The sequence below is a fragment of the Pelmatolapia mariae genome, linkage group LG9 (genome assembly GCF_036321145.2).
Source record: "Pelmatolapia mariae isolate MD_Pm_ZW linkage group LG9, Pm_UMD_F_2, whole genome shotgun sequence".
Classification (NCBI taxonomy): Eukaryota; Metazoa; Chordata; class Actinopteri; order Cichliformes; family Cichlidae; genus Pelmatolapia; species Pelmatolapia mariae.
The window spans coordinates 1,673,602-1,698,042 of NC_086235.1; the positions used below are offsets into that span (position 1 = coordinate 1,673,602).

At 42.2% G+C, this 24,441-nt stretch overlaps 2 protein-coding genes across 7 annotated transcripts in view; both read left to right on the forward strand.

Annotated features, from left to right (window-relative positions):
• The window catches only part of LOC134634091 (serine/threonine-protein kinase Nek7-like), a 214,400-nt gene extending 209,064 nt beyond the window's left edge, over positions 1-5,336 (forward strand). For all 5 annotated transcript variants that reach the window (XM_063483158.1, XM_063483156.1, XM_063483157.1 and 2 more), the window contains 2 exons: positions 966-1,079; positions 3,141-5,336. In XM_063483158.1, coding sequence (XP_063339228.1) covers positions 966-1,079; positions 3,141-3,251 — 225 coding nt within the window. In that variant the 3' untranslated portion in view covers positions 3,252-5,336. The remainder of the gene's footprint in view (positions 1-965; positions 1,080-3,140) is intronic.
• LOC134634088 (NACHT, LRR and PYD domains-containing protein 12-like) overlaps positions 1-24,441 on the forward strand; it is a 245,424-nt gene that overhangs the window by 116,042 nt on the left and 104,941 nt on the right. The gene's annotated exons all lie outside the window — the stretch shown is intronic.

Sequence of the window (24,441 nt, forward strand, 5' to 3'; positions counted from 1 at the left end):
ATAGTAAGGTGTAATCTTCCCACTGATTGGCTGCTCTTCGTTCCAGCTGCTTTTCTGAAGTTTGGAACAAGCTCACGTACCGGTCACTAGTTTTGTTACAGAAACAAGATAGGCAGCCTGCAGATAGCAAACAAATCGAAGAGAGAAGAGTTTCTCACAAATAGACTGTACAGATCATGAGGTCACCCAGGAGTGATTCGATTTTGATTGGACTCTTACTGCAACTCACAATTTCCTATTTAATATTTTTGTGGTGCGTGAATGAACAAGAAGCTCTGAGCACTTTCTCACACATAACAGTGATAATGACCGAGCACTTACTGCTGCTTGTTTTTGAAAGCACTGAATCAGAAAAACAGTAAGCATTTTGTTATGCAAGTGTGCTGCAGGCTTCACCTTTCTACAAGAGGAAGTGAGTCAGTCACCGAGTCTGGGAAAGATGGCGTGCGTCTTTCATTATTCTTAGAAAGGCAGGGAGGATCCTTCACCTCCTTCCACTCACAAACAAAGGTTTCCATACGCTTTCCGTTCTTCCTGCTCGTTCCCATTTGCCCTGCCTCGGCTCTGCTCGCTCGCGTTTGTTTTCTAGAAAATATACGTACTCGTCTGGCAGCGCATCGTCTGCATCGCAGGAAAGTCCACCAACCTGGAGCGAGAAGCTTCCAGTGGATTTGTTTTGTTTTGGTTAGACCGGGATGTGCTGATATGCACACAAAGCTCTGCATATTGACTTGTTGTCTTCCTTTATTTCCTCCTGCACCCAATCCCCATAATAATCAATAGGATGCACCTCAGTAGCAGAGCTGCAGACTCTACTGTTAGCACAGGGTGCAGAGCCGTCTGCGTGCCACCTGTTGAGAGCTTGATTGGGTGTTTTACTTCCCGTTTTAACTTCACTCACTGACTGCTCTTGTCTTTTTCCCACTTTCTGTCTCTCTCCACGTCTTCTTATGTCTGTGCTTCAGATGGCAGCCTTACAGAGTCCGTTCTATGGGGATAAGATGAACCTCTACTCACTTTGTAAGAAGATAGAACAGTGTGACTACCCCCCTCTTCCCTCAGATCACTATTCAGAGGAGGTAAGTACTATCAGCTGCCTTTTACTTCTCTGGAACAGAGTAAATATAGACTTGTTCAGTGTTTGTAAAGCACCCGCCATAGTCTTTAATACAAATCCCTGTCTCTTTCTCTTTATGCCACTTTCCTTTTACTTTTATCAAACAATTAAATTATATTTATATGTCAGTGAAATCCACCCGTCTGCCTGAGCTACAGCACAGGACGATATTGCTGTGATCAGAAGGCTGGCTACGATTTTAGCCGCGCGTATCAAAAGCATCTGGCCGCGCTCGACAGTGGGGTGAAACTAAATGGGCCAGAGAGTCACGTTTCCCTTAGTTAACGTTAAATCGTCTGCCGTAATTCTGTGAAGACTGATCCGTGCGCAGAAACGTAATGCAGCCGGGCTGCGGTTAAAGATCACCTTATTGCTGATTAGCGCTGACATGTGCACGAATCTGCGTGGCTTTCTGTTTGCGTACCCTCTTTGTGTGGGTGGCTTTCCCCCCGTCTGTTTCTTTTAAATGCGTTTAGTGAAATGCTCATACTCTGAGTCACAGGCGTACGTGCACATGTAGGTATTGGAACCTTTTTCCAGCGACTCTGTGCTCGGTTATTGGCACATTTATTAGATTTGCACTGTTAAAAAAAAGTCGCCTCATATCTGATTAAAGTCAAGAATGCCGTAGTGCTTTATCATGTTTGAGGCCTGGTGCTATTAAAAATACTGCAAAATGACATCGCCTCACAGCTGACCTTGTGGTTTAGGTTTGAGTTTCCAGTTCAGATATGTTTAATAATCCCAGTATGAACCATCATGGCTCATACTTTCAGGTATGACTTTAAAGCACGCTGGTGTGGTTTTTACCTTTAGTGCCCTCCAATCTGTAGCCAGTGTGTCTGCAGAGGCTCATTTTAAATGGCTGTTCATGTCTGCAGTGAGCTAGTTTACCCTGCAGAGAGAGGCTTTGTTATACTCTGGTATTTACCTCATTAGCCTGATAAAGGCTAATTGTGAGGTGTTTTAAGCCTCTGTGGTTGCTCTGTGTGTGTGTGTGTGTGTGTGTGTGTGTGTTTTAGTTCTTGCAAGTGTATATTTGTTACAAGAGCTCTTTCCACACACACACACACACGAGCGCCACGCTGAGCCTCTGCGTTGCCCCACATGTCACCCCCATCCAGGAGAAAGGAAGACAAAGCGCAGGAGAGAGGGAATGATGGAGCGAGAGACAGGGCGATGGAGAGATGGAGATGAGGGGGGTGCCTGCAGCGCCTGTCTGGATGTAAACAATGCTCCTGAAGGATCGGCAGCAAACTGTCAGCTGCTCATCTTTGTTGTGTCATTTAACCATCTCCATCTACGCTCCCCCCCACCACACACACGCCTCCCTTCACCAGCTCCCCCACCCCCCACACGCACATGAATATTTTACATATCTGCATCTCGGCGCCCTCCCCATCTCCATTCTGTGCGACTAATTCTCAGACTGCCTGAATTTGCATCTTTGCCTCACTTTCTCGCTCACACGCACACTCGCGCGCCGATACACAAAACTCGCCCGAGCCCGCGCCACGCAACAGCGGCCAGGAAGTCAGCAGACGGTTACCATAGCGACCTCATGTAGATGTTTTTTTCCCCTTTCTTTCCTCGTCTTTTATTATCTTTTTTTTAATGATGGCGGTGGCTGTTCCGCCTGCGAGCCTGTCTATCTGCTCCAATCAGCCACCGCGCTCCGCTTCAAGTGGAAGCGCTGTCGCCGGATGGCAGCAGAGTGGCAGCTGTGTGCGTGTGCATGTGTGTGTGCGTGCGTGTGTGCGTGCATATGGGGGGTGTGCTCAAGTAAAAGTGGATTCAGCAGACCAATAAATGATTAGCGTGCTACCCCAGCCTCGCACCTCCGTCTCAGTCGGCTTACCTGTTGCTCTGTTGTTGTTGCTATGACGGAAAGAGGTCACCTAGAGGGCGCTGTTAGCAACTGTTAGATTTCTCTAGAGCTGCTCTTCTAAATTCCACAGTGTGATCTTGTTTCACTGCATCTCTGACAATGTTTCTCTTCTTTTTGTCCCGTCTGCGCCACCAGCTGAGGAAATTGGTAGATATGTGCATCAACCATGACCCGGAGAAGAGGCCGGACATTGCCTACGTGTATGACATTGCTAAACACATGCAGAACATGACGCAGGGCAGCTAAGCCCAGAGTCACGCACACTATGCCTTGCAGAACTCCTGTCCACGATCCTTCTTGCTTTTCAAGCTGGACTCGTCCGTCTTCATTAATAGAAAACTTGCTCCAGTTTCTTGTCATGAATAGTACATGTAACATGTTTTTTTAATTTTCAGAGTGATCGTTCAGTCTGTAACCTTTTCTCCCCTCGAGTAAAGAATATATTATATTACCAGTGCAGCTCCTTTCCTAGACTTTAATGTGCATTGTATCTCACCAATGTGTTGCTATGGCTTTCAAACACGTCATTCTACTCATGTCAAACTGTTTCTCAGTATACGTACTGCTAAAGCAGAGGTACTGGAAAGAGATGGGCGCTATGTTCAGTATTCATCAACAGTTGATCAGTGCAAAATATCATTAAATTTGACCTCGAAAGCTCTCGATGACCTACAGTCGCCTCAGATGGCACAAAAAAAAATAAAATTAGTATCTAGAAATGGAGCGAAGAGACGTTCGCTCATTGACAGCAACTCTGCAGAGTCTAATTACGGTTGAAGTGTTGTTGTGTTGCACTTTTTACCCTGGTACTGGAAGGCTGGCAGGGTGATCATGTCTAATGAATGTATTAGAAAAGGAAGGATCATTTAGAGGGTAGACTACAGCTGTGCTACGGGGAGAACACGAGCAAATGTCTCCACAACACTTTGAATGTAAGTCATTGTGACGCCCATGTATTGTCTTTGAAAATATCACAGTGTGTCTTTTCTGACAGCCGAGCAGGCAAAGAAACTGTAACAGCAGCAGTGTTACATGTGACGTTTACTTCCTCGCTCGAACCATCACGGTTCCTCCATCATTGAACTAAAGAGATGAACTACAGCTGCAGTGTTTGTGTCCGAGCCATCAGAAAGGTACATTAGCTACACAAAACTGTGTTAATGTTGCTGTGTAAGTTGCAGTGCATGTGTCTTTTATGTAACAAGTGAGAAGTTACTGATCCATGCTAAAAGTACAGCACAGGTAACAGCCAATCAGAGGAGGGAAAGCATCTTTATGATTTCTAGGCTTTACCAAAGATTTGTACTGAGGTTTGTAGTTGTACTGTACCTGGAAATAAACACCACCAAAGAATAACAAATAAAACCATTAAAATGACCCATTTGTGCCTTTAGAGGGAGACGACTTACATAAAAACAGGAAGTTTACATAACGACAGTGACGATACAGCGAAGGTTAGTCTGTAAACGAGGATCGATACTGCTTTTTTTCAGTTTGTTACACGTTAGCGTCTGTAAACTCACACGTCCTGTTTTTAATGTTTGTTTTTATCAACATTTCTGTGTTACAAAGTCCGAGCTTCAGGTCCGACACAGCGCAGGTTACTTTGCGTTCACAGACAATGTTATTTGTCTGATACTTGCAAACGCAGTGTTTGCAGTTTGTGTTTGCAGTCGTTCACCTCGTCCTAGATTTTGTTCCTTCGTTGTTTTCCGTTCCCATGGTGATAAGTGTTTCTGCTCAGTAAATCTCTTAAATTTTCATCATCTTCACCTGCAGTCCTGTTAATCTCGTCTGTGTAGCACCAAAACATTGCAGTATTTTAGAGTTTTTAAAGGAGCTGTGGCACTATTTTTATTAAATATTTTGCTTTGATGCTATACAGAATTCCCACGCTTAGTGTTTTAGGGCCTTTTATGCTTTTTCTTTGAGGCATTTCTAATTAAGGCACCTGATCATTTATGTTTGCTTAAAGTGCAACAGCAGCAGAGCGGAACAAATGTTCTGTTAATACGCAGGAACAAAGACGTTGTTTCTTCTGTTGGTCCTCACACAGCGCTCGGTCACTTTAACCATCACGGCGCTCGTGTAGTCTTGATGTGACGCATCACAGCGCTCCACTGTGCCTCGGTCTTTTAGCTTTGCCCAGTTTATTTTCCGCGCGTCCTCCTCAGCATAGTATTGAAGAGTCCAGCTGTCGGCCACAATGCAAAGTACTGGTAATTGATATTTGTTTTGTTAGTTTAGTTTTCTCAGTGAACATTTCATGTCAGAAACATACCCGTGACACGCCTTGTATGCAAACTCGATGTAATAAAGCTTTCAAATTTCCTTTTTCTTCCGTTTTTCTTGACGAAGGTTTCGATTGTGACAAATGTGCTTTCTTTGCAAAAACACAAGCAGCCACCAGCAGCTGCAGCGCTACAGGTCACGGGGCTCAAACATGCGGCCCAGGGGCCTCTTGTGGCCCACGTCACCCCTACTTGTGGCCCATAAATAAGTTATTTAAGAGATATTTGAAATGTTAAAAAACAACAACATTTTCTGAAATATTTCTGTTTTTTGTATTACTTGAACACTAAAGCGACCCTCCAATGAGACGACCGTGTCAGCAGTGGCCCAGCTCATTTAAGTTTGAGACCCTGGTTTTAATTTCGGGTTTTAGGGGCCTGGATGGTAAAACTGGTCCTCTTTACTTCATTTCAAAGTAAGAACTGGAATATTTCAGTTGTAAGGATATCATAGTGTTCCAGCTTAAAGGTAAATTGTAACTTTCATTGGTATCTACTTCAGAAAACCTTCGTTCCTCATATTTGTTCAGTCCAGCTCAACTTAACATCTGTGCAGATAAATTAGGCTGATCCTGAAAACTGAACTCACTGACGTCATTTCAGTATTATTTACTGATAGAATAGCTGCATATTATAAGAATTTATTACACGCCCAAGTTTTATTACAAACAGGAAATCACCGTATAAATGTAACACAACATGTAACAAGTATCAAGTTTGCTGTAAAAGAACCTTTGATGTCATCCACTGCATTGAAGTTTTTCTACAGAATAGTTTCAAATGTAAAAGCCCAAAAATAAAATGTTTCCAAATCATTTCATCTAAAGGTATTTAGACCCTCTGCTACACTTCCATGTTTACTTTTGCTTTAATTTAATAGAAGCTAGTATTGAATATTTCTGCTTATAAAAAGCATTAAAAGAATTATACCATGATGTCAAAATTGAAAAGGAAAAAAAAATTATCTTTAAGACGTGTCAGATAAATCATTATGTTATTTATGAACTTGATGACAGTGTGAAAGTATACGACACGTGGATCTGCTCCATCGGGCTCGTCTTTCTTCTGTTAACCGTCTGTGGCTGTTTAGTTTCTGGACTTGATGCATTTCAGATGGTAGATCTTATAGACTCCCACAGCCAGGACCAAAGACGTGATGAAGGCGAAGACATGGATAACAGTGATGACGGCATTACTGTTGTCTGTATAACAGAAGAATATCCAAGTGGTGACATTCAACATGTAGAATAAGACGTATATACATTTAATATGGTATTATGAAAAGAACAGGAAATGTTTCTGACAAGTAGGGTTATTAATATATACAGAGAGTCAGCTGGTGTTACAGTCAAAGAAAAAGGCATTTCCTCTCACGTCCATCAGAACTACTGAATGAATTTACACAGATCAGACTAATGACATCAACCTCTGGCAACAAGATTACAGTGTTTTTAAATGATACTCACACTGTGGAAGCTCAGCGGGTGTTTCAGTGGCTGCAGGACACATTCAGATCAGATGAGAAGGTAAAACAAAATCTAAATATGTTAATATGCAGCAAAAGCACGAAAATAATCATGAAATGCACACCTATATTTACTATACTTTTATATTTACAAAATTACAACTACAGAGTCGCGATCAGGGCTGAGTAATCAGACCCTCCTAATTTAACCTCCTAGGACCCGAACTCTTTCATGGCATTTTTAATTTCTCTTTGCTATTTGGGCTGATTGGACCCTGATGAATGTAAAAACAAAGAATTACCTGATTTTTGCTTCTGAAAAAAATAAATAAAATCCACATATGAGGGAATTAGTTTTAAATTTCAATAGAACAGTGGCAGTAAAATGTCCTCATAAGTGGATATCAGGACCTTGTAGAGCAAAGTTTAGTATTTTTGTCTAGACAACCCAAAATATGATCTCCACATATGTAGACGCCAGGTCCTAGGAGGTTAAAATTCAAAGGGAAAGACCATGCCTTAAATACAAGCTCCTGTAGAGTACGGTGAGGATATGGAAAGACTGCTCAGTTATACAAAGAATGTTTTTTTTTTCTTTTTTTAACTTTACTTTGTTGAAACACTGAACACCATATATGAGTCAATCAAGCATAAAAAAGGCACTTAAATCAAAATAATAACCAGTTTTGTGATTCAGTCTCACAGACGACTTCGCAAAGAGCCAATTTTAAACTGTATCTGTAGGTAGTTGAGTGAGCCCATTGTAAAAACAAATAATTGTTCTCTTTTATTTTGTTGAATCTATGAAAAATGTCAAAGATAACACAATTCGACATGAAATTGGAGCAACAAGGTGATTCCCAAAAAGTAATTAGCTTAAAACTCGGCATAGTTCAGCATGGTGTGAGTGTGTTCTTAAATATTTGAGGTCGAGGACAAAAGAAGTCCTTAAAGAAGGTCTAACAGTTTATCTACAGCAGATGAACAGTATCTGAAAGTCATGTTCCCAAGAAACTGGTGTTGGAGAAACAGGAAAAAATCCAGGGAAGATCTGACTGAAAGACACATCTGACCCTTCAGTTGGTCTTTCTACTATTTACTGAAACCTCAGGTGGTCTCAGTGGAAGGGTGGCTTCAAGAAGCCGTTCATAAGGAAAGGAAAAGGTGGGAGAAAATGCTCAGGTATGCCACATCACACAATACCTGGACTGAAAAATTAGTAGCTACAGGTTAGTAATTATAGTAACTACAGATGTCAGGAGAGACGTACAACCGTGAGTGTCTACAGCAGGGGTGTCCAACTCCAGGCCTCGAGGGCCGGTGTCCTGGAGGTTTTAGATCTCACCCTGAGTCACATGTTGAGGAGGTAATTTAGCCATTTAAATCAGCTGTGTTGGATCAAGGACACATCTAAACCCTGCAGGACACCGGCCCTTGAGCCCTGGAGTTGGACACCCCTGGCCTACAGCCATCTGTACCACTGCATTTCTGCCAGTAGTGGTTGAGATCTGGACTTCAACATTACTGAAGCAGCGTGGGATCATCTGGACAGAGGAAAGAACAAAAGAAACATCTAAAGAAGAGCTTTGAATGTCCTTCAAGAAGCCTGGAGACCTGGTCCAGAAGAAGAAATGACGAGAAAGTTTGTCTGTGAGAGTTCAGACTGTGTTGAAGAATAAATGTAGTCACACCGAACGTTGACTTTTAAGCTGGTTAGAATTGTGCAAACAAACCTAATGTACCGTGTTTCTGTCAATGCTTGGAGATATTTCAGTAAATTCATTCTCCATATGAAGAAATGAGGGTTAGTTACAATACTGTTGAGTACTCGTGCATCTGCTCTTGATCCTTTTCTATGGCTCCCAATACTATTTCAAATTCAAACTAATGGGAAGATGCATCAGTGCTGAGGGGTCGATATAGGAGAACTTCTCTTTTAAAGCTTCATGTAGGAGAATAATTTAAAGAGGTCACAACACAGACTCAGACATTTAAAACAAGTAGAGTTTGTAGTTACAGCCATGCTGGTCTGACATCAACCACCAACAAATGATGCAGCGTACGTCCGGTTTGTGTTACCTTAAGAATCAAATGTCTTAGTTGGTTCTGACTTTCCAACAAACTTAATTCTGAGGTCAAGAATTTTGCATCATGACATGCATCTGCCTGTATGTGTTGGCTGGCCTGGGAATGCCTTGGACAAGCTGGAGGACTAACTTAATTTGTACTTTATAATCATATAATTATGATTATAAAGTGTACAAGTCATTATCAAATGATCATTTTCGACTGAAACAGGAGCATAGTTTACTAAATTAACTTCATGTTGTCTCAAAACTTTAAAACTTATCAGAAAGATGTTTTCTGAGGTCACAGATCAGTGGAGCTGAGCGCTCTTTTCCTACAGACTTCTGTATAACTAGACTAGTAGACTTTCTGAAAACAGAGGCTTAGCCCACGTAGAGAAAGAGACTATTTTCATTGGCCAAACTCTTCATATATGTCTGTGAGTACTTGTGGATTTAAAGTAGGTGAGACCGAACACTGTTCAGCTCTACTTAATAATCAGCACTCGATTAATAGAATAGAATAGAATAATCCTTTAATTGTCCCACAAGGGGAAATTTGGTTGTAAGAGCAGCAAAAAGACACATATACAAACAAACAGTACACAGGACACAGAACAGAAACATACACAATTTTTCTTAAATATTTACTACTTAATAGCTAAGCTACATAAATCTGATCGCAGTTCCATACATCAGAAATATTATATTTTAGTCATTCAGAGGCTGTTTAAGGACACTGGGCAGTTTAAACATGTGCACTGTGGGGAAAAGTCAGATAATAATTCATCACCTTTAACCTTCAGTCGATGTCTCCTTTCTTTTATGTGATATAACATTAACCATGAACACCGACAGGTTACTCTGCTTACTCTCCCTCCTCTTCTGTGGGTTATTTACATGAATCCCATGAATGCATCGCATGGATGAGAAGAAAAACACTGAAGGTGAAAGTGGACTATGGCACGACAAAATGTTGTTATCACTGAGCAAGTATCTCCATGCTGCCGCTGAAGTAACCCCGGGCTACAGCACACGAAAAGTTACCTCATTAAATATTAACCTGCATTAATCTGCGTATCAAATTTAAGTTCTCATCAATAATCCAAGTTATTCTGGATCATCCAGGCCCGCTTTAAACCTCGATGAACAATCCTGCAGTTTTAACTCACTGATAGAAACGAGGTCAGTTATTGTCCTGAGATATCTCATCACTGAAACTTAGTAACTGTGCATGTTTTCACTTCATATAGTAGCGTTGGTGTCATTTCCATTTTGTGTAGTTTATAATGATGACAAATGTCCTTACCTGTACTGTGTGTGTTCTTCTCTTCAATGATCAGCTGCACTTCATTACTTGTTATCGGGATGGCACCAAGTAAACTGGCCCAGTAGGTGTTACTGTGGTTTAGAGTGAGATTTGTGATGTGGTAAAATACAGAATTGTTTTGGGGTAAATATCAAAGGAACTTTTCCCACTTTTAAAATCATCAATCTTTTTCTCGCCTGTTGTATAAATTCCAATTTGACTGTTTTCATTAATGTTAACATTGAAAGTAAATTGAGGGGTGATGTTGCTGCCAAGGATCCCGATGACTTGTGCATGGCTGGGGTCTGTATGGAGACAGAAATGACAGTAAAACACTAAGTAGCAGCAAAACAGTTACTTAGTTATAAACAATGTGACGCATTCAAAGGCCACTGTATATTTTGTGCTTACTTCATAACAATATGTACAGTAGGGGGGAGTGGGCTGAGCTGTGCCAGCTTTTACTTAAAGTGACTTTAAAGTGAGGCCATGACAGTAATGCTTCCAACTAAAACATGTGCATATATTTCAGGACGTTGTGCGTCCCTGGGAACAGTCACTGTGGATCTGAAATATAGTTTTAAAGAAATATAGCTGTGCAGCATGGTGGCATGATGGTTAGCACTGTTGCCTCACAGTAAGAAGGTCCTGAGTTCAAGTTCACCATCAGGCTGGAGTTTGCATGTTCTCCCTGTGTTTGAGAACTACTCAGGCTTCCTCCCACAATCCAAAGACATGCAGTTTGTGGGGATAGGTTAATTAATAAATCTAAATGTTTTGCCCTGGGACAGGCTTCCCCGCGAGCCTGAAAAGGAGAAGAGGAAGCGAATAAATGGATGAGAAATATAGCTTTCTGAAAAGAAAAATGGTCTTGCAGCACAACCTCCCCCCGGTGCAGGGTAAGTATGAAAGTAAAACGGTATATTTTGATCTCAGAAACTGTAATGTACGAAAGCTAGACAAATTCAACACAAAATTACTTTTCTAAGGTTTAGTTAAAGTTATTTTACAACATCAAAGGCCAATTTTACACAAGTCTATTCAGCCACATGAGCACATCCGTGCTCTGTGCAAGACCCAGTAACACATAAACACATGTTCAGAACAAATTTAAATTCAAATGAAGATGAAATGAGCTGCAATTCTCTTCACATATCTGGCCTACTCCATAACATCCCACTTGTTGATGGTACCCACTGCTCCCTTCGACCAGTGTTGGAACCATCAACCTTCTCAAACAACCAGTGTAGTGGTAGGATTTGGTTTTGCACACAATCACAGTTACTTTCAGATTTACATAAGTTGAAGCTATACGCTCTAAATAAGTATCAAATTTGTTTCCCTGTGAACTATCTGCACTTTGATAACTCATAATGAGAATTTCTGAGGAAATAATTATTAAATCAATAATTATTAATGTCCCCTCTTACTTTTTCTTAATAAATGCACACTTAACCCAACCTGCTTCTGCCTCTGATATCTCTGCCAGCTGGATCAAGTAATATACAATTACAATAAAATTATATGTTTAAAGTATTTATAAGCCCACCATTTCGAAAGAAATGCATTATCCAGCAGTTTTTAGCTAACATCATGCTAAGTGTATGGACTCACAGTGTAACTTACCAAAGCACTCAAACATCTGTGAAATGTTTTCAAACTCGTCTAAAACTGTTCAGACAAACAATCAAAAAACTGTCATCATAGAAATTTTACTTTGAAAGGCAGTTTTTGAACTTAAATGTGCTTCATTCTTGCGCAGTGAGGCTCTTTGGTTGGTTTGGTTCCCTGGAAACAAAGGCTGGCATAAATCTCACCACTTTCCCCTGCATGTTATTATTGCATTATAAATGTTGATGTTGTTATATAATAATAATAATAATGAGGACGATAAATGTTGTGTTTAAGAATATTTGGACAGTACTCCAGGCTTCAGCATCACCTGTACGCTGTGGTCAGCTGCTGGACTGCAGCAATAAGAATACAAAAGTCAGCGCAGGATCTTTGACTGAATTATAGACCAGCAATCAGTTCAGTTGATCCACAACGAGCAGCAAACTCCAGAGTTCTGTTATCGGAGTGTTTTACTATTAGAGCAGCTGTATCATATGGACATTTAAGCTACTTTAAAGAACATTAACAAGTATTAATGCAATAATAATTATTTTTAAACAAAAGTGTAGCTACTTCTTAATTTGGAAGAACAGAGTCAAGCAGTTTACATAACAAAATCCTTGAAAGTCTTTTAGAGAGCCTTGAAATCCAGGATGGATACTTACATTCAGTCCAGATGATAATCACGGCCCAGAACAGCAACACTGTGACACTGCAGAGTCCTGCCATAATCACAGGTTTGGGTGTGTAATGCCAACGTGTGAATACTTCTGCTACCAGGAAGGAAATCTGCTGCTTCTCTAACCACACAGCTTTCTATTAGTCACTGTGATGACCCACTTCATCCTGCCTTCCTTTTGGCTCATGTGTGTCTTGTTTGTCTTGTTAGTGTGGTGTCAAGCAGGTGTGGCCTCTTAGCAGTGATTGCAGGGTTCTCTGGGGTGATAAGTGTTTTGTGGAGTCTCCCTTTGTAGGTGAAGCAGCGTGTTCCTTTTGGACTCATTGGTTTGTTTTTTTGTTTTTTGTTTTTTTGTGTTGTGTGCGGTTAGAGCATTCGTCTCGGGGACTTCCAGGGCTGTCAGGTGAGTACCCAGCTGGCTGGGGGCTTAACCGGGTTACTGGGTTGAGTGTTTAATAACCTTCACAGATGTCCAGGTTACCCCTGCTGTGGGCTCTGATGCACATGTGCTGAACTCCTTTATTCACACAGCCACGTGTTTCTCACCTGCTGCCAATGAAAGCTGCTAGTTTTTAAATATGATCAAAGTAAGCAAAGTAAGCTGGTACATTCAACGGACCTGAGGGAAAATATATAATACATCTAAATACAGCTGATGATAAGGAAGTGACAAAGAAGGAGAAGCAGAGTTGTACATGATGTGAAGTTGAATTCAAAGATCTGAGCTACACTACGAGCTACAAAGGTTTGTGTAATTCTACCTTTACAGTTAATTTCTATTTCCGTGAGTAACACAGTTTGTCATAAATAGATGTACTTTTTTTTATTTTTCAGGTGAGCGCTTTCAATGAACACTACAAGAGCAGGCCTGTGAAAGTACATGTTGATATATTATGTGCGTTATTTCAATAATGTTATTTGTCGCAGACACGATTGCTGTTCTTACTCTATATTCAATATAAATGTCAAAACTTTGATGTCTATTAATCTTCTATTATTCCTGTCGCTTTAAAGACAACAATCCTGTCATCACTGTTATCTGAGTCTTCCTCACCATCACACCGTTGGTCCTGATGTGGGTAGTTTACAAGATCAAAGTCCAGAATCTAAAGCAAAGCTTAACAAACAGGAATCACGAGGGAAGAAGGAGACCTGATGGAGCTGCTCCACAATCATGAAGCTGATCCAAATGTAGCATCACCTTTCTACTCTGGCATATAAAACTCTGTGATATCTGTTTTTTATGTTGCTGCAGTTTATCAGTTTATTGTGTGAGGCTTGCATGTGAATATTTTACTGTGTTAGAAGCTGTTTATATTAGTTTTAAATGACCAAATAAATCATAATTAATAGAATCGTAATAATCACGAGATCGTTGCTGATTTTTTAACATTCCCCAAAGTAACTTGAAGTCATTCAAAATAATCACCTACTGCAACGACATTTCCTTTGATTAGAAACTGGTTTAGTCACAGTCTTATTATTGCTGCGTGTATCATCGTACAAACTGAGACCGTTGTGTAAACCAGAAACAGAACGAAATGATGAACAAAGCTCATAAAGCCAGATTTGAAAACTGATAACAAACATATCAAATGTTTGATCCAAGATATTTTAATATTTAATGAAAAATGTTGAATTTGATGACAGAAGCAACATCTGACAGGTTCAACAAAGTGCTGCAAAAGTAAATTAAACCAATTGAGGAGCACTTTATGAATAATTGGGCTAACAAAAGATCCATTAAATGTGGAGAAATCTCTGTGTGCAGGAGACAGGCCTGACAGTCAGTGCTGCATGCTGTGATCTTTGGGTCCTCGGGGGGCACTGCATTAAAAACAGGCACGATTCTGTCATTGAAGTCACTGCACGGGCTCAGGAGTCAATATCTGAACACAGCTGTGCTCAAAAGCAGGTTAAAGCTCTGTCATGCAAAGAACTTGATGCTGTCTGTGACGGCCAGTGGGCTGGCCTTGTGCTTTGCTTTTTCTGTTACCTGTTTCTTGCAGGTAGGTGGAGCTGATCCAATTACAGATGCAGCACACCTGAGGAGGCCAGTCCCAGTGCATATAAAGACACCTTGACTGAACCAGCACTCTCTCTCTCTGGCTCTTGCTCTCTCTGTCTGGTACCCATCTTGTTCATTTGGAGTTTCAGTTATGGCTGTTATGTCCTTTAGTTTGTGTTTAAGTTGCTTTACCTTATTTTCATTAAATATGTCTTACACCCTTTAAAAACCTGTGTGTGGTCTCCCTCTTGATTGTCACTTCCTATGAGCCGGGTTGTGACAAATGGGGGCTCGTCCCTACATTTATCCTGGTTTGGTAAGCTTTCTAACGTTTGATTGAGAGCTGGTCTGTTTGCAGCTGATTGCAACTAGTGCTGTTTGCTTTCATCTGTTTAGGTGACTCTGTCTAGTTGTGTCTTGGCTAGGACTTGCCTTGTAGGCAATTGTTGAGTTAATTGCTGATGAGTTTGGCTATTTGTGGTGATTTAGTATTCTGAGTTTGCTGTGTATTTTGTTTGCGAGGCCATTTGGTTAGGAAGATTAGTGGAGCTAGTGTTGATGTGCTGTCTTGTGTGAACTTTGGAGCTTATGAGCTGTGTTGATTATTGAACATGCAAAAGTTAAAATCAGTGCTTTCCCTGTTAGGTTGAAAGAGTGTTTCTCTCTTGAGAATCATTCATTGAAATTTCTGTTGCGGTGAACACGGTTAGAGCAGTCGTCTCGGGAGCACGTCCCCAGAATTGAGGGGGTCGCTGTTTGTGCAGTTGCCTCTCTCTTTCTGGCGGGTTTTAGTGCATAAGTACCCACCGTAAGTAACTGCATGAAGACTAGGCTTTAGTTAAGTAGATTTTGGTTAGGCAGTTAGTGGGAAAGTGCTGTTTTCAATTGCATTTCAAGGATCAATACTTTGCTGTTATGGCTACAGTTGACGCTTTTGTTCAGTCTCCATCAGAGGAACTCTTGAATAGTTGTACTAAAGAACAACTGTTGAAACTTGCTGAACATTATGATGTCGATGTTGGGGATAAACGGTTGAAAGATGAGATTAAAGGAGTGTTAAAGGCTGCATTAGTAAATAAAGGCGTGTTGCCAGGTAAAATGCAGACTTTAGTGGCGGAGGTTGATAAGTCTGTGGTCTCAACTGCCGTTGCTTTGTCTTTTGAGAAGCATAAGGAGTTGTTACTCTTACAAATGGAAAGAGATAAGCTGAGCATTGAGAAATAACGAGTGAGGAAAAGGAAAGATGGAGCTAGAGCAGTATCAGCTAGACCTAATCAAGGCGGGCAAGTTATCAGGTGGTGTGGAGGCTAAAGAGTCTTCTCCACAAGGAGTTGAAACTTTTGATGTCGTGCGTAATTTGCGTTTGGTGCCGAAATTTGATGAAAAAGAGCCAGATGCCTTTTTCTCCCTTTTTGAACGCGTTGCCGAATTGAGAGGATGGCCAGAATCTGACTGTGTAATTATGTTACAGTCGGTTTTGACTGGAAAGGCTCAGGAAGCTTATTCAGCACTCAGTGCAGCTGATTGTCAGAGTTTTGCTACTGTTAAACATGCAGTTCTGAAAGCATATGAGTTGGTACCAGAAGCTTACCGTCAACGTTTCAGATCATGGAGAAAGTCTGATAAGCAGTCGCATATAGAGTTTGTGAGGGGATTTAACTAAACACTTCAACAGATGGTGTTCTGCACTGGGAGTGTCTACTTTCCAGGATATATGTGAGTTAATGGTATTGGAGCAGTTTAAAGATTGTGTTCCTCCTGAGGTTGCCACTTACATTGCCGAACGGAAAGTGACAACAGTTTCTGACGCTGCTAAATTGGCAGATGAATATATCTTGGCACATAAGGGGCAGTTTGGTAGAAACTGTTTTTCAGTTGGTGCTCCTGCTAGAGTTTTTGGTCAAACTAAATTTATGTCATCGGTTCCTGCGAAGGCCAATGGTGCTGTGAAGCCCAGTAAGTTTGGTCAAGCTTGCAACTACTGCCATGGTGATGGACACTGGAAAGCAGAATGTCCCATGTTGAGAAGCAAGTTGGCGCGTACAGGCAAACAGGTTAAGCCTGTGGTTCTTACCATTCCTGCACGGGAAATTTCAGTAGTCCCTCAAGAAACGCTAGTTTCGCCTAAGTCTGACTCGGAGGGCTATTTGGGGTTTGAGGATTTTGTGTCAGATGGGTTTGTATCACTCCCAGGTGATGTTCATAGAGTTCCTGTAAAGATTTTGCGTGACACAGGAGCAAAGGATTCTTTTATCTTAGCCTCCGTGTTACCATTGTCACAGGTTACTGATACTGGTGAGTGTGTACTTGTTCAAGGCATGGGTTTAACCACTATCTGTGCCCCATTGCATAAAGTTAGGCTGTCATGCAGTTTTGTGGATGATGATATCTGCATTGGTGTTCGCCCTGCTTTGACACTTAAGAGCGTACATGTGATTTTTGGGAAATGATTTGGCTGGAAATCGCGTCTGGGCTAACAGTTCTTTGCCTGTTAAATCTGGAGTTCTGAATGAGTCCCATGAGTGTGAACAGGGTTTTTCTGACTTTGTAGCTTGTGCTGTTACAAGGGCTGCAGCTAAAAGGGATGCGGAGCCTGTAACTCAAGCACAAGAGTGTCAGGTTGAACCAGATTTGATTGTTCCTGAACATTTGTCAGTTTCCCAGCAAGAGTTGATTCAAGCACAGCATGCTGATGCTTCGCTGGCTGAGCTGTTTCACAAAGTGCAACCTAGCGATGATGCTAGAAGTGCGGCCTCAGGCTATTTTCTGCAGAAGGATGTACTAGTCCGTAAGTGGAGTCCGCAAGGGTTGGACTGTGTTGGAAGTCCAGTTGTCCAGATTGTGGTTCCGACTGGCTCTGGCTCTTGCTCTGGCTCTCTCTGTCTGGCACCCGTCTTGTTCATTTGGAAGTTTCAGTTATGGCTTTTATGTCCTTTAGATTGTGTTTAAGTTGATTTACCTTATTTTCATTAAATATGTCTTACAGCCTTTAAAAACCTGTGTGTGGTCTCCCTCTTGATTGTCACTTCCTATGAGCCGGGTTGTGACATGTCTATTTGGGACAACGCTCATTTAAAATCAGCTGAGGCAACGTGGAAAACTGTTCTGAGGTCAGGCACACTCACGTTTAATTCTTTTTGGAAAATATGGACACAAAGTCCTCTGGATTAAAAAAAGAGAGGATTTAAAGTTAAATGTTTTTCCAAATGAATTTGAAAAGATTAAATTAATACAGAATTATACAGTAGGTAGAGTGGTTGCCCCATGATCGGAAGGTTGGGAGTTCAAATCCACTGAAGGGCTACCCTCAGGTACCCCTGAGCAAGGTACCGTCCCTACACACTGCTCCCCGGGCGCTGGATTGGTGGCTGCCCACTGCTTCACTGAGTCAATGGGTTAAATACAGAGAGTGTAATTTCACCATAGGGAACAATAAAGTAAACATGATGATTATTATTATTATTATTATTATTATTATTATTAAACTTACCTTTGCTACCAGTTTCATATTAAAAAAAACTAATTCTAGTAAAGGTGTAAATATGACACAAATTCTTCTACATGTTGAAAATGTGACGTAAATGCAGCTGAATGCATGGTGAGTATAAACACACTGACTAACAGAAAGATCAGAAGTAAGCTGTGTGGTTTGAACAGAAGATTTCCTGTTCCTGCAGGAGCAGAGTGGAAATGAAGGCCATCTCCAAAGCATGTGAAGATTAGTAGCCCTGCTGCAGTCAATACAAAAATGAATAAAAAAACAACCTCATGTAAGCATTCACCTGTTGGATTGTCTGGACTCTGTGGTGATCCTCTCGTGTCTCTACAACAGAGTGAAGTTGGCCGCTTGAATCTCCTGTCTCACATTAAGCAGTCTGATATATACATATATACATTTCTTGGTAGATTCACTTTAACCAGATGCACTCTCAAACAAAACATATCTGCAGAAACTTGGTTTCAGTGGTCGATGTTCGAGCAGCTCACAGTGAACAGTCTATCAGCGCATCACAATCTCACAGATCAGCTGATATGGAAGCGCACACGTACATATGTACATAGCATAAAGTTCCCAGTTTGAATTGAGAAGGCAGACAGCCTCTCTGCTTTTAAGATTAGGCTTTAAACTTTGCTTTTTCATAAAGCTTATAGTTAGAGCTGGGTCAGGTCACCCTTGCTCATTTACGTATGTAAAATATAATATACAGAAACTCTTTAGACAGCAGTTTGCCATTACAGGCAATAGAAACTATGCCATGAAGCCCTCAGCACGTATTAATGTCAGAGAGGTTGGAATTTTAATACATCACTGTTATATGAAGTCAGTTTGGGAAATTTCTTCCCACCTAGATATTCCACAACCAACTGTAAGTGGTATCATTGCAAAGTGCAATTATTTAGGAACCACAGAGACTGAGTCATAATGTAGACATTATACTATAAAACAAAGGCAGCGAGGAGACCAAAAAACAGAAATATCATCATCCAAGAGATCATTCTAATATCTGTCAGTTAGGAGATTAAATGTTTCAGGCTGAACAATAACGGACTTGAAAATAATGTGCTGAACGTGCCCACACTGCCTCCTCTGTCCTTCCTGTTTCTGGCTCTGTGTGTCAGAGGTGTCCTTAGAGGAAGCACACCTGTCGGCAGGAGGCTAACTGTTCCCAAACAGGAAAAATGCCTTTGACATTTATCCCCAAGCAGTCTCGTTTATATTTTGAGTAACATCATTTGAGTGTGACATTTAGTCTAGAGATTACACATACAGTTTCAGTTGTGTACGTGCTGGCCGTCTGTCTAGTGGAAAGGTTACAAGGTCTAGCTGGGGAGCTGAGAGGTGAAACAAAGTGCAAGCAGAGGCTGACACATACACACACACACATCGTAGATAGACTCAGTTATATAAGTAAAAGTTAATCTTATGTTTTGCTTGCAACTGCAAAATTGTGCGTGCATATGTGATAGTTTGTGCAGAACGTGTGCCTGATGTTCCAGACAGATAAGCGAGCGTCCGGGGACAACAGGAAGACACCTGGATGGAGACGAGACGATGTTCTTTTAAAACTATGTTTTGGTTTTTTTTTGTTTTGTTTTTTTTTTCCCCCCCCTGTCCCGTTTGGATCTTTAGCCATCAGAATTGTTGTCTTAAGGCCAAGAGAGATGCCAAGCGGATTTACTTTACCAATTGGATCATCATGGCCTTGCCATATTGGTCCATTTGATTGACCTTTATTATAATTATGTATTTATTTTATTTTCGGTTGTTACAGTCGGGACAAACATGACTGGGGGATAGGACAGGGAGAAAGAATGAAAGAAAGAGGGGGAGAAAGAAAAATAGAGGGGAGAAGAGATGGTGAGAAAGGGGAGAAGAAAGAAAGAGAAAACAAACAAAACACCTGGATCACCTGTATGGAGAAAAAAAAACAGAAGAGAAAACAAACAAACAAAAAAAAACAAAAAAAAAAAACAGCAACATAATAAATACAGCACCATCACAATAAACTAGCTAGCAGTAGATAACAGTAGATACTAAATATTAAATGTTATTGTGCAGCACGCAAGATAGACAGCGCACAATGTGCTTTGAGGTAGCAGCCAAGAAAGATGTAGTTTGTGTCTGTGAACACCTGTGTGCACACCTGTGTGGATAAGCATGCTTGTATTCCAAAGGTTTCTCCATGTAACGATCTGCTAGGGAATGTGGGGAGCCATAGCCCCGTCCCCCAGGGCATGAAGCAGGTATGGAGGAGATCCAGGCCCCAGACATCCAGAGGCCCCAGAGTACGAGGACCCAAGGAGGACCACCAAAGGGGGGGAACCGTGCCACCCTCCTGGGAAGAGCTGAGTAGAGCCCCAAACGAGAGGTCACCCAGCAGCCACAGAGCAGAGGCCAGAGGGGGTTGCAGTGGCGTGCCCGCGGGCTCTGCCGGCAGCCAGCTGCGCCAGAGAGGACCGAGCTTCAGGCCCAGAGGCCAGAGGCCTGAGGACACCCCACCCCCCGGAAGGGGCCCAGCCGGGCCACAGGCGCCAGGCCCCACCAATCGGCCACCAGGAGTGAGCCGGTACATACATGAGTGCCCAGCCCCAGTCGACAAGAACCACCAGCACACCAACGTCTGAGGGCATCAGCCACCGGCAGGGAGTGTGGTGAGGGGAGACAGGCCTTTTAAAACTATGTTAAAAGTCATTGTGGTTTTGGTGTCTGCCTGGCAACAGAAAGGGGGGCTGTACTGTTTCACCCCTATAAATATTGTGTTCTGATTATTGTAAGAGAGTTCAACACTGAATCTGTACAGTGTTGGCGCCACGCTGCGGGTATTCATTAAAATGTCGTCTAATTGCACCCGGCCGGATCAGTGGTCATTATTTTGGTCTACCTCCTCAATTTCTGAACCCTTAACACCCCCAAATAATTCTGTATTTTAGCAAATCTCACTGTAAACCACAGCAACATCTACTGAACTGTTTGTTTTGTTTGTTTTTAGTCCTAGAAAATCCTAGAAAACACAAATTAATGTGCGCTGTGAAGAGTCATCACTTTATACCAGACGGGCGGTTTATGCATCCAAATCTCTGCAAGTCAAAATTTGGTACAGACACTTAATTGGCCCAGGCTAAAACATGAGCAGTAGTAAGGGTTGGCAGTTCTGTTAAAACACTGTTTAAACCCATTAGAAAACAGCTAATGTATCTTATATGTTTACCTCAGTCCGTTGTTAATTACCCAGAGTCTGTGATGTCAGGAAATATGAGACAGTATAACAAAAGTGAACACATTTGGCAGCTCATGGTGATTGTTTAAAGTTACAAATTACCACCAAAGGAGAAAAAATCTTTGCAAATTTAAAAGCTCAAACATAGATTAGACGTATACATCTTTGTAGTGTGGTTAGTTTTTCATCCTTTTATACATTTGTAGGTTGTGTGTGAACTGAAATGTGATTGAAATGCAGCTTCATGCAAACAGAGTGACTGTCACGAACTGGGCTGTACGGTCATGACAAAGAAAACCCCAGACATGGTTAGGAATGTATTCCAAGCTGCTTTATTCTTTTAAAACAAATAAAACAGAAAAGAAACCCTATTGTCAAAAAACAAACAGTGGTGTGTGTAATCAGTACCATCAGTGGTGTGTGAAGGGATGGATGAGTGGAAAATGTTGCATGCAATAGTGTCAAAAGCAAAAACCAAACCTAACGCAGCCAGAGTCCAACGTGGTGTCTCAGAGGCCACCCAAACAATGCCCCAAAAGGCTTTTTATATAAAGACCTGGCACACTGGCCCAGGTGTTGCCAGTGTCACTGATTGTAAACGGGAACTCCGCCTCTCCAATGCCTGCAAACAAGACACCACTGCAACTACATTATCACGGCCTCTAATGTATCGGACATCCAAAACATAGGACTGCAGAAACAGTGATCAGTCAATCAGTCTCTGATTAGGGCAACATAACGAATGCAAAAAGGTCAGTGGGTTGTGGTCTGTGTAAACTACTATGGGCTTTACCCCAGAGTCCACATAGACAGCAAAGTGCTGTGAAGCCCAAATCAAAGACAGGGCTTCTTTCTCAATCACAGAGTAGTTTAACTGATACCAGTTAAACTTCTTAGAAAAGAAACTGACTGGTCTATCAACCCCCTGTTCATCTGCTTGCAACAGGACAGCTCCAGCCCCTACAAAGCTTGCATCCACCTGCAAAACAAAAGGGTGATCAAATCTTGGTGCAGCCAGAACAGGTGCTGAACACAAAAGGGACTTAATACCATCGAAGGCTTCTTGGCAATCCGTTGACCACACAAATGGGGCCTTGGTCTTTAACAAGTTGGTGAGTGGTACAACCACAGTGGAAAAGTTTTTACAAAAACCACGGCAATACCCCACCATTCCCAGAAAACGCATCAATTCCTTCTTTGTAGAATGTGATGGGAAATGCTGGACTGCCATCACTTTAGCCTGCACCGGAGCGACACACCCTTGTCCAACCACCCGACCCAGGTAAGTTACAGTAGCCTGAGCAAAATCACATTTCGCAAGATTTACTGTGAGGTTTGCCTTCGTCAAACGGTCAAACAGAGCCCTAATTCTCTGTACATGAGAAGCCCAAGAGTCACTGTAGACCACCAAGTCACCTAAATATACAGCACAAACTCTACCTCAGCATCCAGATACTCACGCTTAGCAGGAGAAACTCTATAGAAATGCTGCCGAATAGGCTGCGCCTCCCCTACATCAATATCATGCTCCACCCAGTCTGTACGAGAAGGCACGTCACCAAACAAACCTGAATACTTCATAAGAAGACCTTCAAGTTCAGCTGCCTGAGCGTTAGGTAAATGCCCCAGAAAACAGCCCAAGTTCTCAAGGGTCTCCAAATTCTTCAGGTCCCAGACAACAACCCCTCATCGGGTTCGACAGCTGCATGGGAACCTTCCCTTGTGATGAAACCTACTTCATCAACTGCCAAAACAGGCTCCACCCCCGTCACCCCATCCTGGAGAGCAGAACAAGATACACTAGTAGACTGATCATAATAAGCTTTTAACATGTTAACATGGAACAACTTCACTGGCTTTCGGAGACCATGAGTTGAAATCAAATAGTTCTGATCCGAAACACGCTTGACAACTGTAAAAGGACTGGAAAACTTAGCCTGAAAAGGAGAGCTCACTAATGGGCAGAGAGCCAAAACTTTGTCACCAGGACTGAACTCGTGCACTTTTGCGTGATGATCGTGCCTTGCCTTCATCTTTGCCTGCGACACTGCCAACGTGTCTCTTGCCAGTTTACCTGCAACATATAACCTGCGTCTAAAGCCATTCACATAGTCAATCAAATTCATGGGTGGGTCTGCTTCCATCCACCCATCCTTAAACACAGACAGTGGGCCCCACACAGTATGGCCAAACACTAAGTAATTTGGGCTAAACCCGGTACTTTCCTGCACCACCTCCCGTGCAGCTAAAAGCAACCATGGAAGCCCCTCTTCCCAGTCACCCCCCAGATCAACACAATATGCACGCAGAAGGGACTTGAGCGTCTGGTGAAAACACTCAAGAGCACCCTGACTCTGTGCATGATAGGCTGATGACTGATTATGTTTGACCCCCAACATGTTCAACACTTGGGCCATCAAACGGGAAGAGAAATTAGATCCCTGGTCGCTCTGGATGACCCTAGGGATGCCAAACACAGAAATAAACTGCGTCAAGGCCTTCACCACTGACTTAGCTGTAATTGTCTGCAAGGGGTATGCAGCTGGATACCGGGTGCTTTGGCACATAACCGATAAAACATACTGACTACCAGACTTGGCACGTGGCAACGGCCCAACACAATCAATAAGCAGGTACTCGAAAGGCTGGCTAATAGCAGGAATCGGCTGCAATGGAGCAGGTTTAACAACCTGATTCGGCTTACCAGCCAACTGACAAGTTTTGCAGTTTCTGATGTGTAACGATACATCCTTCTTCAAATGTGGCCAAAAAAAAAAATGACGCAAAACTCTATCATATGTCTAACGCACACCCAAGTGCCCTGACCTATCATGAGCTAGGTTCAACACCCGACCACCATACTTTGATGGAATTACTACCTGGAACACTGGATCCCCCACAAAGTCCTCCCCATGTGGCACCCACTTCCTCACCAGAACACCGTCCTGCAAAAAATAGCCACCAGCCACACTTTTTACCTCCGGAGCTGACAACACAGACCCCAACTGCAGTTCCAAGGATGGTCAGCCCTCTGCGCACTCATCAACTCACTGTGGGGTACATCCAGAGGCGAAGCTGGCAAAGTCAGTAAAACAGGTTCATCCTCAACAGCGGCTTCTGTACATTCACCTTTACCCATTGCCCGTGTAACAGCACAAGCCGGGTACGAGAAGTGACGATTGTCGGCACTATCCAACCGATCCAACCTGGAAGGCGAATCCATAACTACTGGTGCTGATGACACCTTTTCCCACACCCGACCTCCGGCCAAATCATTACCTAGAA